This window comes from Papio anubis, chromosome 4, assembly GCF_008728515.1.
Source record: "Papio anubis isolate 15944 chromosome 4, Panubis1.0, whole genome shotgun sequence".
In the NCBI taxonomy this organism is placed as follows: domain Eukaryota; kingdom Metazoa; phylum Chordata; class Mammalia; order Primates; family Cercopithecidae; genus Papio; species Papio anubis.
The window spans coordinates 15,099,869-15,118,304 of NC_044979.1; the positions used below are offsets into that span (position 1 = coordinate 15,099,869).

General features: G+C 43.6%; 2 protein-coding genes across 2 annotated transcripts; both read right to left on the reverse strand.

Annotated features, from left to right (window-relative positions):
- Window positions 1-7,325: 7,325 nt before the first annotated feature.
- Window positions 7,326-13,250, reverse strand: TAS2R60 (taste 2 receptor member 60). Its single transcript, XM_021936358.2, has one exon. The coding sequence runs from the start codon at window positions 9,503-9,505 to the stop codon at window positions 8,549-8,551; it is 957 nt and encodes a 318-aa protein (XP_021792050.1). The 5' UTR covers window positions 9,506-13,250; the 3' UTR covers window positions 7,326-8,548.
- Window positions 13,251-14,569: 1,319 nt separating this feature from the next.
- LOC103883313 (taste receptor type 2 member 62) lies at window positions 14,570-17,001 on the reverse strand. The gene has a single exon (XM_009204059.3). It carries the CDS (start codon window positions 15,945-15,947, stop codon window positions 15,036-15,038), a length of 912 nt encoding a protein of 303 aa, XP_009202323.1. The 5' UTR covers window positions 15,948-17,001; the 3' UTR covers window positions 14,570-15,035.
- Between the last annotated feature and the right edge of the window lie 1,435 nt (window positions 17,002-18,436).

Consider the following 18,436-nt stretch of genomic DNA (forward strand, 5'->3'; position numbering starts at 1 on the left):
CAGTTTTTATTGATCTTTCTTAAATGTGTGTGTATCTCACATTTATTTCCATTTTAATATTAGGAGTGTTTTGGGTCTTTATTTAGAAGTTTGGTGTTGTTTTTGTGACCAGAAATATCCTGTAGAAACTTAACTCTTGTTTATGTCAATCAGCCTATGATAGAACTGGTTTCATTATATGTGGTTTCACTTAAAGTCAAGGTTTCTAAGAACCTGTAGATGAGGTTACTTACTGTACTTATTTTTTGTCTTCTTGGCAAAGATAATTGAAGCCATTTGCTATTGGTGTTTCTGCCTATATGTTTTAATATTTCTTGTAATTTCTGTTTCATAATTATGGATGCTATACTATTTAGCACACATAGGTATTCATACCAATTCTGTCTTTATTTTGTATTTTACCTCTTAATATTAAAAATTTATCCTGTTGGCTCATTTAATAATTTTGTCATGAATTCCTTTTTTACATTTAACTAATATTGTTTTTTGTTATTTTATTTTTAGCCTTTCTATAACTTTGTTTTATTTATGGCTTATAAATATTACAGTTGTGTTTTGTCTTTAGGGGCAATCTGAAGACTGTCCTGTTTTAGGTATAAAGCCCATTTTTATTTAATTGTATGTCCAATATGTTGGACATATGTTTATTTAATTGTATGTCCAATGTGATGCGAAAATAATAATTGACTAGATTGTAAAAGTCTGTGCCTTCCCATCTTGCTAGCACTCTCTGATGCTCTGTTAATTGTTCACTCTGAAGAAGTGAGACATTGAGGAGAGGGCCACTTGGCAAGGAAATAAAGGAGGCTCAGCCGATAGCTCATAAGAAACTGAGGCCTCTGTCCAACAACCCAGGAGGAACTGAATTCTGCCAATAACCACATGAGTGAGCGGAGAAGTGGACCCTTCCCAGTTGAGCCTGGACATTACTGCAGCCATGTGAGGCCCAGAGCCAGAGGACATGGTGAGGCACACCTGCTTTCCTGATCCACAGAAATTGAGTTGATAAATGTTATAAGCCACTAAGTGTTGAGGCACTTTGTTATACAGCAATAGAAAACTAATGCATGCTTACTAAGGGGCTTTACATTTCAGGATGAGCCTCTTTTCTGCAGAAAGTATATTTTTGCTGGATTTTTCTTAGCTCTGTCCCCACTAGGCTCTCTCACTTCTCTTTCTACTTCTTTTCACTTTCTTTCTTGATTCTATCTGATCCCATCTATGATTGATAGTGATTTCACATAATTTGGAATTTGTGAATTACCTGTCTTGCAGCTTCATTAAAATAGAGCTTCTAGGATCCTTTTCAACCTTCCTGTTCCTCTTATGTGATTTCTAGTGAAAGAAGGGAAAAACTACCGACTTACAAATCTGTGTTTATAGCAGAAAATTTATTAATCTTTTAATTTGAACTTCCCTGATTAAAGTTTCTTTTCCAAGTTTACTTGGCAATTTGTATTTCCTTCTATGTGAATTATCTATTTTTGTCATTTAACCACCATTCTATTAATTTGCTGAGTTTTTTATTGGTTTGTAGGAGCTTTTTGTATATTACAGACATTAGCTTTTATCTTTTAAAAATGTATGTAAATATTTTCTGGAAGTCTGTTTCTTGTCCTTTAATATTTTCTGGAAGTCTATTGCTTGTCCTTTAAAAGGACTTTGGTGGTTCCTACTTACATAGTGGTTTTTTTTTTTTTTTTTCATTTTAAAAAAAGTGTTTAACCCTTCTGTACTCACAGTTGCTAATTATTTTATTATGACTTGATATTTCTGGACTTGCTTAAGAAGGCCTTGAAAAAATAGGGCTTCTCTGGTTTGTGGGAGTTGAAGAGTGTGTACACATTCTACAGTGATATCCAAGAAGATGGACGAGCAAAGGAAACATTCCTTTAACATTGAAAGGCTGTATTTCATAGAATAAAATATATGAAAATTGAATTATTCTTAAAAGTTAAAAAGGATTTTTAAAAATTAATATTTAGACTAAAGATCATCTACCTATACCAGAGAAGGATTACTTGCCACAAGAAACTGCCTATTAAAATCAATTTGAAAGTGAAGTTTAAATGCAAAGAAAACCACTAGTTTATAATCTCCTTATAGAAAATGGTTAAAAATATTGATCTTAGTTAAACAAAATCAAAGGAAATAAAAATAAAAGATGCTATTTTCATTCATCATAAAAATGGATAAAATCTAGAATTGAGGAGGAGGTGAGAAAATAAGCATTCATTTTCATCCATTGTTGACATCAACATAAACTGGACCAACATCTTTTCAAAGGACGATTTGGTAATACCCACCAAAAGTTAAAATGTATGCCTTCTTACACCCAGCAATTAAAAAAAATAATAAATTTAAAAATAATAAAAAAAAAAAGGCTGGAAGCAGCTCATGCCTGTATTCCCAGCACTTTGGGAGGCCTAGGTGGGCGGATCTCTTGAGTCCAGGAGTTTGAGACCAGCCTGGGCAGCATGGTGAAACCCCGTCTCTACAGAAAACACAAAAATTAGCCAAGTGTGGTAGAACCAACCTATAGTCCCAGCTACTCCAGAGGCTGAGGCAGGAGGATCACTTGCACTTGGGAGGCAGGGGTTGCAGTGAGCTGAGATCACACCACTGCCCCCCAGCCTGGGCAACAGAGCAAGACCCTGTCTCAAAAAATTTTTAAAAATTTTAAATTTTTAAAAAAGCTTATCCGGCCGGGCGCGGTGGCTCAAGCCTGTAATCCCAGCACTTTGGGAGGCCGAGGCGGGCGGATCACGAGGTCAGGAGATCGAGACCATCCTGGCTAACATGGTGAAACCCCGTCCCAACAAAAAAACAAAAAATTAGCTGGGCGCGGTGGGGGGTGCCTGTAGTCCCAGCTACTTAGGAGGCTGAGGCAGGAGAATGGCGTGAACCTGGGAGGCGGAGCTTGCAGTGAGCCAAGATCCTGCCACTGCACTCCAACCTGGGCACAAAGCGAGACTCCGTCTCAAAAAAAAAAAAAATGCTTTATTTATCATATATATAATTTTCATGTAACTGTTGTCTGGGCTGTCTGTTGATGTGCTTGTCTATTCACTTCATTATATTCTATTACCTTATTGTCTACATCAGTATCACACTGTTTTAAATACTATAGCACTAAAGTGTCCCAAATTCTACCACTCACTGACTATAAGACCTCAGTAAACCTCTCTAAGTCTCATTTTTTTACATTGTTGTTTTAAGAAACAATACATAAAAGACTCAGTAAATCAGTGTTCTACACATGTCTCACACAAAATAGACATTCAATAAATGGCTGTTATTATAATTCATAATTATATAATGGAGGTAATAAAGAATTATAATTCATAATTATGTAATGAAGGTAATAATGAATTATATTATAATTCATAATTATATAATGAAGGTAATAATGAATTATATTATAATTCATAATTATATAATGAAGGTAATAATGAATTATAATTCATAATTTTTATTACAACTCATAATTCATGATGAGATTAGATGGCAAAAATTTATGATAATAAGTTACGAAATATTTTCAAAATACAACTACCCTTGCTTCTCTTTTACTTCTCCCTGTGTGTTCAAGCTCCAACGAAACTTGTCCCTGTGGAGAGATCATTCGCATTCTGGAAGATGCTCTGTTCTCCTAGGCTAATGGTGTGAACAGCAGAAGGAACAAAGAGTAGCTTATGTAGGACGCTATGGAAGGGGAGATTGGGTCAGTAACAAAGAGGAGAGCTGGCACTCCACTAAGTTTCCCATAGGAAAGACTGAAAGCCTGCTGTTCACAGTTGCTTAGCAACAGGCAAATGTACAAGAAAGAAGTCAAAGACATCATAAAATCAGGCAAATGTTACTCTCTCACTCACTCATTTATTATTTCTACATTGTGCATAAGTCAAAGTGTGACTTCCAAAAAATAAGCCAGCCAGACAGTAAAGGAAATGCAGCTCAAACATAGGCATAAAAATATAGTAGGTACCCCAGAGATAAATGTACAGATGAAAGTACCTGTGCTTCTAGCTGGATTCCAGCTTACAGAACCATTCTGCTCAGTGCAGCAAGTACTTGTAAGTGCTTCAGAGGATGCATGGAAGAGTATGAGGCAGCCCATGCCAGTAAGAAGTTTAAGATCTTCTAGGGTGGGAGAGACAACTATGCAGACAGCAACATCACAGGCAGGACTAATGTCACAACTGAGGAACTGCAACTTATATGTCCTCAAAGGTGGGAGAGATTAAGGCTTGCAGGGCATCCAGAAAAGCTTCACTGAAGAGACACCATTTGAATTAATAAGAGTTAAACAGAAAAAAAAGTTAAGTAGGATTTTTGACAGGTACATGGGGGAATAGGGAGTGCTTTTCAGGATATCAGGGAGGAAGTTTTAGACATGCCCAGAACAATAATCCAAATTTGCTGCAAGATAGGATTCTACTAGAATGACAGTGAAAGATAAAGTTGCTGCCAGACTGTGGAGGTTCTTGAACGCCACATTTAGGGGGGCTGTGCTTCATTTAATAGGCACTGAGAGGCTGAGTGTGGTGGCTTATGCCTGTAATCCCAGCACTTTGAGAGGCTGAGGCAGGTAGGTCACTTGAGGTCAGGAGTTTGAAACCAGCCTGGCCAACATGGCAAAACGCTGTCTCTACTAAAAATACAAAAATTAGCTAGACATGGTGGTATGCACCGTAGTTCCAGCTACTAAGGAGGCTGAGGCAAGAGAATCACTTGAACCTGGGAGGTGAAGTTTGCAGTGAACCAAAATCGGGTAGCAGTGAGCCAAGATCATGCCACTGCACGCCAGCCTGGGTGACAGAGCAAGACTCTGTCTTTAAAACCAAAAAACAAAAAAGGCACTGAGAGATGATTCAGGTGATACACCTTCAGGAGATTAATCTGGAAATGATAGTTCTGACTGGAGTGGCAGCAAACCATGAAATGAAGCAAGTAGGGAAGAAGAAATCTCAGCAGTGCAGGTAGAAGAGGAAGATAGTCTAATCTCAACAAGGATCAGGAATGGGAAGAAGCAGACAGATGATGGTGATGTCACAGAGGGAAAATTTGAAAATGGTTACCTATTAGGTACCAGGGCTCAGCAGAGAGAAGAGGGTGAAAATTAACTCAGAGGTTGATAGCCTGATTTACTGAATAGCTGGAATAGATGGACGGATTCATCTGAGCAGGGGACGTGCTGGTGGGAAGAGGAGGGAGGGAAAAGAAGAGGAGGAGGAGGAGGAAATAAAGAAGGAAATACTTTGAACTTGATAAAATTGCTCCTGGTACTATCAGGTGGTAATGTCCAATAAGCGGAAGAAAATATAGGATTGGAGTTTAGAGAAAGATCAAGGCTTTGGTAATTATCGACATGAAGGGCATAATTGAAGGTATGTGAGTAGATTCAAACACAAAGGAAAGAGATTAGATATCATCTTAAAGGAAGAAGAGAGCTGGCTAAGGACAGAACCAAGGGGCAAGAGGATGAGTGGTTAGTGAAGGGGACACAAAAAGAAGTGGTGGGAACTGGAAGGAGATCCTGGCATCCATTGCCAAGAGAACAACTTTTAGAAAGATGTGCAGATGGGCAATTATGGGGTAAGGTTTTCCCTTTTTTTTTTTTTTTTTTTTTTTTTTTTTTTTTTTTTTTTTTGAGACAGAGTTTTGTTCTTGTTGCCCAGGCTGGAGTGGAATGGTGCGATCTCAGCTCACCGCAACCTCCGCCTCCCAGGTTCAAGCGATTCTCCTGCCTCAGCCTCCCGAGTAGCTGAGATTACAGGCATGTGCCACCACACCCGGCTAATTTTGTATTTTTAGGAGAGACGAGGTTTCACCATGTTGGTCAGGCTGGTCTCCAACTCCCAACCTCAGGTAATCCGCCAGCCTTGGCCTCCCAAAGTGCTGGGATTACAGGCGTGAGCCACTGCGCCTGGACTATTTTCCTTTAAAAAAAAAAAAAAAATCTTTCACCAAAATCAGTAGTACTTTTGTAAAAATATTTTTAATCCGTTTATTTTAAAGAAATCATTTGTTATCAACAGAGGCAAATACCACAGAGACATGGGAGGAGAAGGGCTGGGGACAATATCACATTTAGTGACAAAGAGATTGTGTGTGCCCCTGTAGAAATAAACATGTTTCAGCAGAACAGGGAAGCAGGAGAGGATTGGAAGGCACACGGGAGGATCCTGCAAGTGACTCATTGGCAGCACAGGGGCATGGGGGCACAGGGGCACGGGGGCACAGGGGCACAGGAGCACAGGGGCACAGGAGCACAGGGTCCTATGAGGCGCTGGGAACAAAAAGGAACAGAGGCAGGGCACAGGGCACAGAACACAGGGGCACTGGAGACACAGGGGCACAAGACACAGAACTGAGAACCTGGGAACTGGGGGCACAGAACACAGAACACAGGGGCATGGAGACTGGGGAGTCCTAGGGGAACACAAAGGGGCCTTTCTCTGGGGAGCACAAGGATCCACAGGAGACACAGAACAAAGGGCACAAGGGCACAAGACAAAGGGCCACAGAACAAAGGAGCACAGGGGGCACAGTGCCCCTAGAACCGCAGGGGGCCACAGAACTCAGGCTACAGGGGCAAGGCTTTGGGGCACGGGGCACAGGAACACAGGAGCACAGGGCGGGGGAACAGGGACCACAGGAGACCCTGAGGGAGCCCCACAGGGCACAGGGCTGAGACACAAGGGGTTACAAGGGCACAGGGTGTAAAGGGGCACAGGGGCAGGCACAGGGCACAGGGGCTGGGGGCACAGGGCACAAGGGGCACAGAGACATGGGGGCACAAGGGGCCGCAGGGGCACAAGAGGGCCTGGGGAACTGGGAGCCTGGAACCTGACCTGGGAGGCACGGGATCCACACCGGGGCACAGAACCTGGGGAGCACAGAACAAGAGATCACGGGGCTACAGAACAAAAGGAGACACAGAAACACACAGAACAAAAAGCACAGGGGCACAGAACCTGCAGAACAGAGGACAGAATTTCATAAGGGCACAGAACAAGGGGCACAGGGTAAAGGGCTGGGAGCCTGGGGCACAGGAACTGGGGAGACTGGGAGTACCTGGGAGCACCAGGAGGAACAGGGGCCACGCGGGGCACAGGGGCACAGGCTGGGAGACACAGAACTGGGGTCACAGGGGCACAGAACAAGGGCACGGGAGAACACGGGGCACGGGAGCACAGGAGCACAAGGAGCCGCGGAACTGGGGGCACAAGCACAGAACACAGAGGCATGGAGCTGGGGCACAGAACTACAGGGGCATAGAGACAAAGGGCGCACAGAGGGCACAGGGGCACAGGAGCACAGGGGCACAGGGGCACAGGGTCAGGGAGGAGCGAGATAGATAAGGGGATTGTTTTCAGGGAAAAAGTTTAGAGGCACATTTGTTGAAGAAGGGAAGGATAATAAAGAGGGAAAGTTGGAAGATTTGTGTAGAAGTAGAAATTCTTGACCTAGCAGCAGAGAGAAAATGGGCAGGAGCAGGTGGGCTAGGAGCACAGATGTCAGCCTTGAAAAGCCAAAAACAGAGACCAGTCCTCTAATGTAGAGGAGTGTGGTGAGGTAAAAACTAGGAAAGGAGGCCGAGAGATTTTAAAGTGAATGGAGGAGAGTTGAGGGTTGTCCCGTATGAATGATTCAAGGCATAGCTGAACTTAAGGAGCGTTTGAGAGGAGCTGGGAAAAGCAGAAAGGCAGTCTGCACATTGTTCAGCAAACACAAAGGCTTTTTCTTCTTAAATCTTAGGTCTTAGACAGATATAGATAAACTTCCCCATGTGAGTAGGGGAATTACAATAGGCCCCAATATCAACCAAAAGAAGTTATATCTGAACCCACAGACCTTAACAAATACAGAGGAGACTAACAGGCTGGGCTACTATAGAGAACATGAACCACATAAAAATCATGGACACCTAGCACTCAGAGGGATCTCCAAAGGTCGTCGGAGAATGCACACATCCCTGACAACACACACGACTGCACACATGCACCAATTACACTATGCTCTGTGTACAGAGTTTAAACACCAGAAAGTCTTCTATGGAAAGAAGGAGAGAGGCACCACAGTAGATGGCCGGAAAACTGTGAATTGATGAGAAGGGAAAGATGGTTCACAGGACAAAGCCTGAGAAAACTGCAGTTCCAAAACTATGCCCCAGTTCGATTCAACAGATAAAATATTGCATGATGTTTGAGGATCTTTGTATCCAGTTCCCAGAACGATTATTTTAAACACCAAGAGATCGATCACAGGAAAAATAAAGGCTTCTGGATTCTTTGACCACATCAAGTCCCACAGGAACCATGGACCCGTGAACTACACACTTGCTGAGTACATAACGTGACACTAGCCCATATTTCAGGACCTTTACTCTCACCTTGAATCCTATTTCACTGAAGTCATTTTTCTAATCGTTAACTGTAGCAACAGGGAGAAAACATTCAATGTGGCAAAGAGAGAAGCTACGACCCTTTGAGTCCATGCCTTCTCCACAGGAATCTCCTTGAAGTTTTTCATCAGCTGTGGCTCAAGGTGTCCCGCACCTCGAGGAACGGCACCTCTCCAGCACAGCTCTCAGCCTGCGGTTGCTGAAGAGCAGAATGATGGGGTGAACTGCTGCACACAGATAAATCACTGACTCCCCCACCCAGAATTTAAAGTCCAGAGGTGGAAAAATACCTGCAGCACTGAGCACCAGTGACAGGAAATACGAGATGAAGAGCATGGCAAAAGAGAGGAGAGCCAGCAGAGCCTTTACGTGTGCCTGCACACTGGGTTCTCGGAATCCTGAGGTTGTAAGGAGAGCCTTCTCCATGTGTCTTCCCAGAGACGTGATGAGCAAAATCATGCAAATGAAAAAGACAGCAGTGGGCATTGTCCAAGTAATCATTTTTAGAGGGAAAAAGTAGAATTTCTCACAGTAGCTCCGTATGCTATTGCCAGTGACATTCCAAGGTTGTAGATGGTTCCTTAAATAATTCTGATATATTCTGTGGTTGCCTATGAAAAATAGAATGGTGGTGAAGCTGGAGAGCCCTACAGAGCTGAAGAACATCCATGGTACCCACTCAGACAACTTGTGCTTTAGCCAGAGGAACACAGGGTGGGTGAAGGTGGCAATTTTCACACAATAGAAGACACTGAGCCAGCTAGAGAACCACAAGGTGGCAGCATTCAGGAAGTCCCACTGGAAAGCTAGAAACTGCAGTACAGGGTTGTATGGGAAGGCCGTCGGATACAGCAAAACATAAATGGTCTTACCCATTACCACCCACTGCAGACAAAAGCGAGAGGCCCCTAAGCTAACCAGTAACTTATCACAAGGCAACAACGTTCCCCGTAGCACCCACTCCACACCCAGAGCAGCAGTGATGAAGCCATTGCCTGCTATTGCTACCAGGCACAAAAGGAGTAAAATGATAACCAAGATGATGGCCTTCTCGTCAGTCACCGAAGATCCTGGAACCATGTGATCTCCATTCATCTCTCTGGTGGACAAGATGGGTCCCAAAGCTTCAAGGGCTATTTCTGTTGGGTTGCTCTGGAAGGTCTTGTAGGATATGGTTGTCCCTCCACCTGCCCCGAGTGCAGAGGCTAGGCCAGAGTAGAGGACACAGGCTATCAGCGGAGGGTGGAGATGTTTTTTCTTCTCAGAGTAGATGCAAATACTGTGAAGGCTCAATTTTCAAAGTCCCCATACCTGCCCAAAAATTTGCCTGCTCTTCTGCCTATTCTCTGCCCATGTCAACATCAAAGTGGATAATATATCAGGCCCTGGCATTTAGTGTCCTTACACAGGAGGTTATACTTCTCTAAGCTGACACCTAAGACAGGACCATGCACCTGCCGGCTCAGTAGTATCATCTGTGGGACACACCTGCTACTGAGACAGCACTCATATCCACAGAGCGAGGTGATTGTCATGTTGCAGACATTGTTCTGAGTGCTCTCCTTAGTCTCACAACAACTCTATGAGGGAAGTGGTATGGCAAGACCCCTCTAACCAAGACAGAGAGAAAACTGAGCAAACCTTTACAGAGAAAGGTTAATTCAAGTCTTATTACTCACAGTGACCATCATCATAAAAAAGAACACAGGAGACAATTATACATAATGAGGCAGGCAAATTTTTTCAAAATTTAAAAATATATATTTTATAACTGGTGGCCTCTAAAATAGCAATTCACAGAGGAACCCCCAGTAGCGATAAGCCAATGGGATATGGCAGAATGAGCCCTGTACTAGGAGTCAGGACAGCCTTTAGTCCAAGCTTCACCCTTTATTGTGAGTTGTTGGATATGTCAACCCCTCTGCCCCTCATTTTGTCCATCTATAAAATATGAAAAGTATCCTATGTTCTAATTCACAAAGATGTCTTAGAATCTCAGCTTAGAACAAAAGAAGATACTAAAGATAATCTTACAGATAAAAGAAATAAGGCCCCAAATTATATATTAAGACTCCCACCTAAAGTCACAGTTACGCAAAGGAAAGAACAAGATCCAAACTGATTCCAGGACCAGGAATCTCTGCCATGGTTAGCAATACATGTTACATCTCCATCTTCTTCATCCCTAGCTGAACTCAGAAACCCAAAGTTTTGAGTCTTGTCACAATCACCACGGATCCTCAAGCAGTTAACCTCTCTGAACACCCACCTTTCTTCACCTATAAAAAATATGGATCACAAATAAATATGACCATGAATATGGTAAATATATTGGAAACTATGAATCTCTGCATATGGACAAGCAGCAATGATGATGATGACAATGACTTTATTAGAATGGCTGTCTTCTATTCCATCCATCCTGTGGCATAATAAGTAGCATAAGGAGAATTCAGGAGAGCATCAGGGATGCAATAGAAGTTCAGGGCACCAAATGTCAGACCATTGACATCAACCAGAGAAGGGCAGAGTAAAAAAAGACCTCATTCTTTATGGAAATGAGCTTCAAAGAGTCAAAAAAAAATCAGCAATCAACACTCAGGTGAGTGTAAGTAGGTTAACGTGTCACAGGGAGATAGAAAAGCAGAAATTGTTCTGGGTCAAATACAGCAGTATTGAAGGCTCAGGATCAAGTAACATGACAGTAAGGGGGTTTTTAATAGAATACACATCTTCTGGCCGGCACCACAACCTACCAGTTCTGTATATAGGACCCCCACAAAATGGGAATAAAATGCATGTCAGCATCTCTTCCCAGTTCTCAGTCCACTTCCCAGTCCCCAGTCCACTTCCAGATGAAATCGTTTCTTCAACAGATAGGCGAACCATAGTGGACACAGTTCTTCTGGATAAATGAAAGCAGATGAACTTAGGTAACTCACTCTGCCTTTCTGTGAAGATGCAAATTTCCAGGAGATAGAGTTCCCAACTGCTCTCTTCCTTGCCCTTTTTCTTCTGGCTGACATTTGGCTGTTTTCTCTTGGAACCTGGAGACATGGGGCAAACTTCAGGCTTATAGTTCTGGAGTATGGCCACCTACAAACCTCCCATGTGGAAAACTTGAATCTTTTTCATCCACCTCCCACACCTTCAATGATAAAGATGTGCATTTAACCTTCAGTTCATTTAATAATAATTTATTAAGCATATCCTACATGCCATGATAACCCTTTGAAAGGGCTACAACAATGAATCAGATATCTGCCCTCAAAGCATTTTTATGAGCTAAACATAAACCACAAACACTTACTGGATGTATACTATGTACAGAGTAAGTTAATCCAAAAGAGGGAATAATCATTTGAATTTAAATATGCAATGTATTTCGTGGTGATTCTTTTGTTGTTTGTCTGTTTGTTGCATTTGGCTTTCTCATGGCTAGATTTATCTTCTTAGCTAAAAGCCAAGTCTGAGAGTTTTTAACTTTTCATAACCAGTCTTTACAAGTGTAATCATGAGGATAGTAGGATAGGGATTCTGAGTTGGCTCTCTATATGGAATACCTTCAACTCAGTACTCTCAACAAGTGACTCCCAGTCTGTGGCTCTGTGTGTTAGGGATCATGCTATTCCCATCCCAAGATTTCTCAGAAGAGTTTAGCAGTAACAGCCCCATAATTGTGAGACAACAAATATGCTGTCTTGTATGTTGGAAGGAAAAAGATGAGGCATCAGTAAAGGAGGGGGATACATGATTATATCCAGAACAATTAGATACATTTAGCCACAACAGAGGACTTACACAGAGAAGATGGCATATCAAGCCAAAAAGGTAGGCTGGAGAGAGATCACAGAAATTTTTGGGAGCCTTGATGAGATATTAGATTGTATCTTTAGTCAAGATAGAGCCACCAAGTGTTTTGGGGCTTTTTTGAGCTAGAGTTTAAAAAAGGAGATTGAGAACATCAATCAATCAGGAACTCCTGAGACAAGTCCACTTAACCTGGTATCACTCAGCTGTGAAGATGGAGCAGAACATGAGAGTTGAATCACCACCCACTTCCCGTCCAAACACCTTCGGTAAACTTCTGGAGCTCTGCCCAAGGGAAGGGCAGTCTTCCAGGTGCTCACAGTTGAGTAGAAGGGATACAGGAGAAAGATCTCCCCACCCCCGCCATGCTCCTGCCTTCCCTGCCTCCAACTAACTTGTGGCTTGAGCCCCAAGGCTCAGTCCCATAATTTATTATTAATCTACCTGTAGGAAGTCATTAACTCGCTCATGTTGCTACAAAGAAAAAGAAAAATTCTTCATGATTGATGATGAGAATAATACCTGTTCTCTAGGTGGGATAATTCATAGACTTTAGGTGTCTATTTAATTTAAAGCCCGGCCACAGTGCCAGCTTCCCACAGGTTCCTCCATCCTGCCTCACCCTCACTCTACCCTCTGGGGAAATCCCCCTGGGTTCCTCACCAGCAACTTGAGAATCTCCTCTTTTAAACCTTTAATCATCTTCTTGCAAGAGAAAATTCTTGATCTTGTTATCTTGCCTCCGGTCATCCCTCTCTCTTCTCTTGCCATATCTTGGCCTCCAGCTAGCATTGTAGCATAATATTTTGGGGCCTCAGCTTCCCAGTATTATTGGACATTTGACTATAAATGCATTTATCTATTTGAAAATTCTTTGTAACCTCAGTTCTGTCCTGTTATTTACTGCTTCTATTTTGACTAGTTCAAACATATGAATCTCTCTTAACTATGTGTAGAGTTTTTCCCAATCTCTTTTAGTCTATTGGTCTCCATACTTTTTTTTATCATGAATTCCATCAGTAAAAAAAATATATATATATATATATATATATATATATATATATGAACATGCAACCCACCAGCTATGAATTGAATGTTTGTGTCCTCCCAAAATTCATACACTGAAACCTTAACCCTCAATGTGATAACATTTAGAGATAAGGCTTTCAGGAGGTAATTAGTTCATATGGGTGAAACCCTCATGAATGGGATTGGTGTCCTTATAAGAAGAAACACAAGACAGATAAGTCTCTCTGCCATGTGAGAACACAACAAGAAGATATCTGTCTGCAACCCAGAAGAGGGCCCTCACTAGAACCCAGCCATGCTGGCACCCTCAGTTTCAGCCTCTAGAACTGTGAGAAATAAATGTTTGTTGCATAAACACCCAGTTTATGGTATTCTGTCACAGCAGCCTAGGCTAAGACACTACCATATGCATGTTTATTTTTAATTATATGCGTGTATATTTTACTAATACATTATGTGCATCATAAAATACCCCAAAAAATAGGGATTAAAAGAAAAAGAAAAATATAAATTGAAACTGAAATTGCTACAGGCCTAGTGGATCATCTTGCACAAGCTCTGGCATGCAGACATCCCAATCTGGAGATTCCCATCCTCAGCAGCAGCATCTGGGATCCACCTCCTGAGTGAGCGGACAGGAAGAGTAGGATCATCAAAATTAAGAACTGTAGGACATTTCCTTTGTTTTCCATCTATCTTCTGTTGGCCAAAACCTAAAAGCATTTTTACATCAGACAATTCCTTTTCATTCGACATGAACACATGAAGTTATGGATGTGACAGACAGTGGCACCAAACTACTATGTGTCCTTAGCCTTCTGTGAGATACAGCTGGAAAAGTTCCTTGGGTGGAATCAGTCTTAAGCAGAGCACAAAGGAAGGAAATGGTGGAGATTGGCAGAGAAAGGAAAGAAGGAAGTATTGCGTGGGCCCAAGAAGCACATGAGGAAGAAAAGGACTTGGGGGAAGAGGGGAAGAAGATTTATTGGGCTGAAGTGGAGACACGAGGCCGAGAGCACAGGCGTGGAGCAGAAGGGCAGGCGATGTCAAGTGGATGACGCTAGACAATCCATGTCACTATAAAAAAAAAAAAAGCTTCAAGGGCAGGGCGCGGTGGCTCACGCCTGTAATCCCAGAGGTGGGTGAATCACTCAAGATGAGGAGATTGAGACCAGCCTGGCCAAAATGGTGAAACTCCATCTCTACTAAAAATACAAAAATTAGCCAGGTGTGGTGGTGCATGCCTGTAGTCCCAGCTACTTGGGAGACTGAGGCAGGAGAATTGCTTGAACACAGGAGGTGGAGGTGCAATGAGATCGCGCCACTGCACTCCAGCTTGGGCAATAGAGTAAGACTCCATCTCTAAAGTAAAATAAAATATATTAAAAACAAGCTTCAGTTTGCCAACAGAGACAACTGCTGACAGTTACAGTTCTCTATAAAGGGCATACAGACCAAAATGATGCTTGGCAAATATTAGGGTTGCTTACCTGTAGATTCATGGGGCTCCATGAGGAAATGAGGCCACCGGCAAAGGCCAACGTGATTGAAGGCTAGGACTAGAGACTCACAGCAGTGGAGGGGATGGTAAGAACACAGACAGCAAGATGGAAAAGGGATTCTGAGGCATGGACAAAGTGGGAGAGAAAGAAGAAACTGGAAAGAGAAAGACAGAACCCAAACCATATGCATTCCTGCCAGAACCAGGATCATTCATCACAGGACTGGTTATTGACACGGATGACTCAGGAGCAGAACCACCCTATGGCCAGCACCTTCCAAAGCCCTATGAGCCAGCAGCACATGGGCACTGCAGCTGAGGCCATGTCTTCAGGCCCTTTTTCAGTTTGGGGCTCCTCAGCACCAGGAAGGTAGAGTGCAGACAGATGTTGGCATAGATTAGCACTTCCCAGGCCCAGTGCCAGTGATTCTGAAAGTTTATGATTTTCAAAGCAGAAACAAACAAGAACAGGAAGTACAATGTACAGAAGATGAGGGAAACGGTGAGTGACTTTAGAGCCACGGTGTAAGCCTGGGTGCTGGGATGACAGGGCCCGGGCCTGCGGTCCCTCATCTGCCCCAAGTGCCAGCACAGTGAGACTATGAGCAAGACAGTGGACACTAGGAACAGGAGGAATGGAATCAACAACACAAACCCTTCATAAAGGAAAAAGTAGAGCTCAAATGAAGCCTGCACTCTATAAACTAGAGTTTCGTTTCCGTAGGAATTCAGGGAGACCTTCCTCGGACCAAACAGTACATTCCCAGTGGCTGATGAGATGACTTCCAGGCCACAGATGATCAGGGAGACCTGGATCAGCCTGGGCACTGACCGAGAGATCCTCCACTTCAGCCAGGCGAAGGTGGGGTGGGAGAAAGATGAGATCTTCACACAGTAGAAAGCAGCAAGCAAGGCAGTAAACCACAAAGTGAGGGCATTGAAAAGGTCCCAGAAGGTGTTCACATAGGGAACTGTGCGCCAAAAATCTGAGGCCAGGAAGTTGTTCACCATGGCTACCCCATGGAGGCAGAACCGGGAGGCAGCGAGACAGGCCACAATCATGTCACTTGCGGACAGAGTCCGGCACCTTACCCACTCCCTGCCCAGCACTGTGACCAAGAAGCCATTCTGCAGCATTGCAGCCAATGACTCCAGGCAAAAGATGGCCATGAAGATCAATGTGGGTGAGGAGGGCATCTTCTCCAGGGAGGTTCTGCTAAGTCTCGGCTCCTACTGCAGAGGACTGGGACACATCTGCAGGGAAAAACAGTCTCTCTGGCCAAGTCAAGCCACCCTGTTGACACCAGAGACTCAGAAGCCCTTGTCCCTGGATTCATAGAAAATCCCAGCCACCAGCAAACACCCCCACTCCCCAACATTTGAAAAGATAATTTCTGTAATCTCCTTTGGCATGCAAACCACTCCCAGCTCAAGGACACCGTCTCTATTTGCATAACCTGTATTTGCCTATCCTTTCTCAGAGCCAGATGCAGGGAAATGTTAACAGAACAGAGGCTGCTGGGGTGACTGAAAATACCCACATTCTGTACATTATGTCTTAACTGTACTATTTCTTTCCTAACTCTTCTTTAAAAGACTTTGTTACTCTTATTGTTCTCCCCAAACCACAAATCTTCCCTTCGCGTCCTGCCTTAATATTTTATTCAGTAGCCCACACTGCCTTAGCTCACCTCCTGAATGGGTGGAACAGAAAACTCATTCGCATGCACAAGGCTTCAGATTACCAAGAAAAGGCTCCCTAACCACTGACCTCTCATGCTGCCTAAAATTTCACTGTCAAGCTCCATATTGGAGTTCATGGAATCTCCAGTTAAAATGTGGATTTCTCTGATGTGTTACCATCAAATCTATTAACTATTATCCCCTTGGCTCCAGTGTGCTTGATCAACCAAAAGTAATCAGTTCCTAAGAAGCCTCTGAGGAAATGAGAGAGAGTAGATAAGTCATAATGAGAAGACGAGAAAGACAGAGAAGGGAAACTGACCCAGAGAGGACATCACCATAGGAGCTGGGGGAAGCAAGAGTTGGTAGAATGACAAGAGGAGCTCAGGGCAAAGCTGGGCCACACGGTAAGTTCTGCTTTATGTGGACTGAGCCCTGTCCTGTAACAATCCTGAAGATATAATAGTAAAAACCATCCTGCTGGAACACCTTGTCTCTTTTTTTTGAGACAGTCTCACTCTGTCGCCAGACTGAAGTGCAGTGACGTGATCTCGGCTCACTGCAACCTCCGCCTCCTGGGTTCAAGCAATTTTTCTGCCTCAGCCTCCTGAGTAGCTGGGACTACAGGCGCCCACCACCACGCCTGGCTAATTTTTGTATTTTTAGTAGAGACAGGGTTTCATCATGTTGGCCAGGATGTTCTCGATCTCTTGACCTTGTGATCTGCCCAACTTGGCCTCCCAAAGTGCTGGGATTACAGGTGTGAGCCACTGCACATGGCCCTACCTTGTCATTTTAAAAGTGATTTCACACATGTTACATTTCGCCTTTACTGACAACCACACAAAATGACACTGGTTCAGATTAGCCAACCCAGGCTCAGGGAGCCATGAGGACAGGTTCAACTGAGGAAAGAATGCCTATGACCATGGAAAAAGTAAAAACAAAAAGGTTAAGAGGGAAGAGAGAGAAGGAGGGTAGAAGAAAGCAGAGATGTGGGTAGAAAAACAGGGAAGGGAATCCCCCGGCAAATGTCTCAGATCTTGGAGTCAGGGCTCTCCACCAAGATGAGTCATAGAAAATGGCCTTGCCTACTTCCCATGGTCTCAGTCAAGATTTTACAGGTGACAGAGGCCTGTGTGTGAAAGATTAAAGAGAAGTAAAAACAAGGACAAACATTTATGACGGCAACTTCAAGAAAAAGAGGTTCAGTTCTCGAATACAGCAATTGCTTGAAGAGCTGTTTGTTTGTTTGTTTGTGTGTGTGTGTGTGTGTGTGTTTTGAGATGGAGTCTCACTCCATTGCCCAGGCTGGAGTGCAGTGGCTCAATCTTGCCTCACTGCAAGCTCCACCTCCCAGGTTCACGCCATTCTCCTGCCTCAACCTCCGGAGTAGCTAGGATTACAGGCGCTGCCACCACGCCCGGCTAGTTGAAGAGCTGCTAGTTTTTATTGAACTCTCAAAAGATTGTTAGAGAGCAGATAATTCAACCTGATCAACTGTTTTGTAACACAGCTTCAGTGTCTTTATTTAATTCTTTGCACGTCTTCCTCTGGCTTCTTGAAGACAACAGCAATGAGTGGCTTCCGCATGCTCCACAACATTTTGGCTCATCTCAAAATCCTTTGGCCGGAGCCCAGCTTCATGACGTCATCAAGAAGGGAGCCGAGGCCATGGTACACACGCCCTGTTGCGGTCACGTGTAACCAAGTAGACATTCAATGTTTGCGGGCAACCTTCATGTTCTCTGCAGAGGTGCCAAAGTGTGCACTTTGCCAGAGCAAGTCTTCCCCAGGACTTTTCCTTTCCTACAGTTGATAGCTCTAGAAAGTAAACATTTTCTCCTGTTTCAATACTCTTCTATAAGAAGGCTGACAGGCCGGGCGCGGTGGCTCAAGCCTGTAATCCCAGCACTTTGGGAGGCCGAGGCGGGCGGATCACGAGGTCAGGAGATCGAGACCATCCTGGCTAACACGGTGAAACCCCGTCTCTACTAAAAATA

Excerpts from the sequence above, each read along its gene's own strand:
- TAS2R60 (XM_021936358.2), bottom strand. The coding sequence starts at position 9,505 with ATGAATGGAGATCACATGGTTCCAGGATCTTCGGTGACTGACGAGAAG.
- LOC103883313 (XM_009204059.3), bottom strand. The coding sequence starts at position 15,947 with ATGCCCTCCTCACCCACATTGATCTTCATGGCCATCTTTTGCCTGGAG.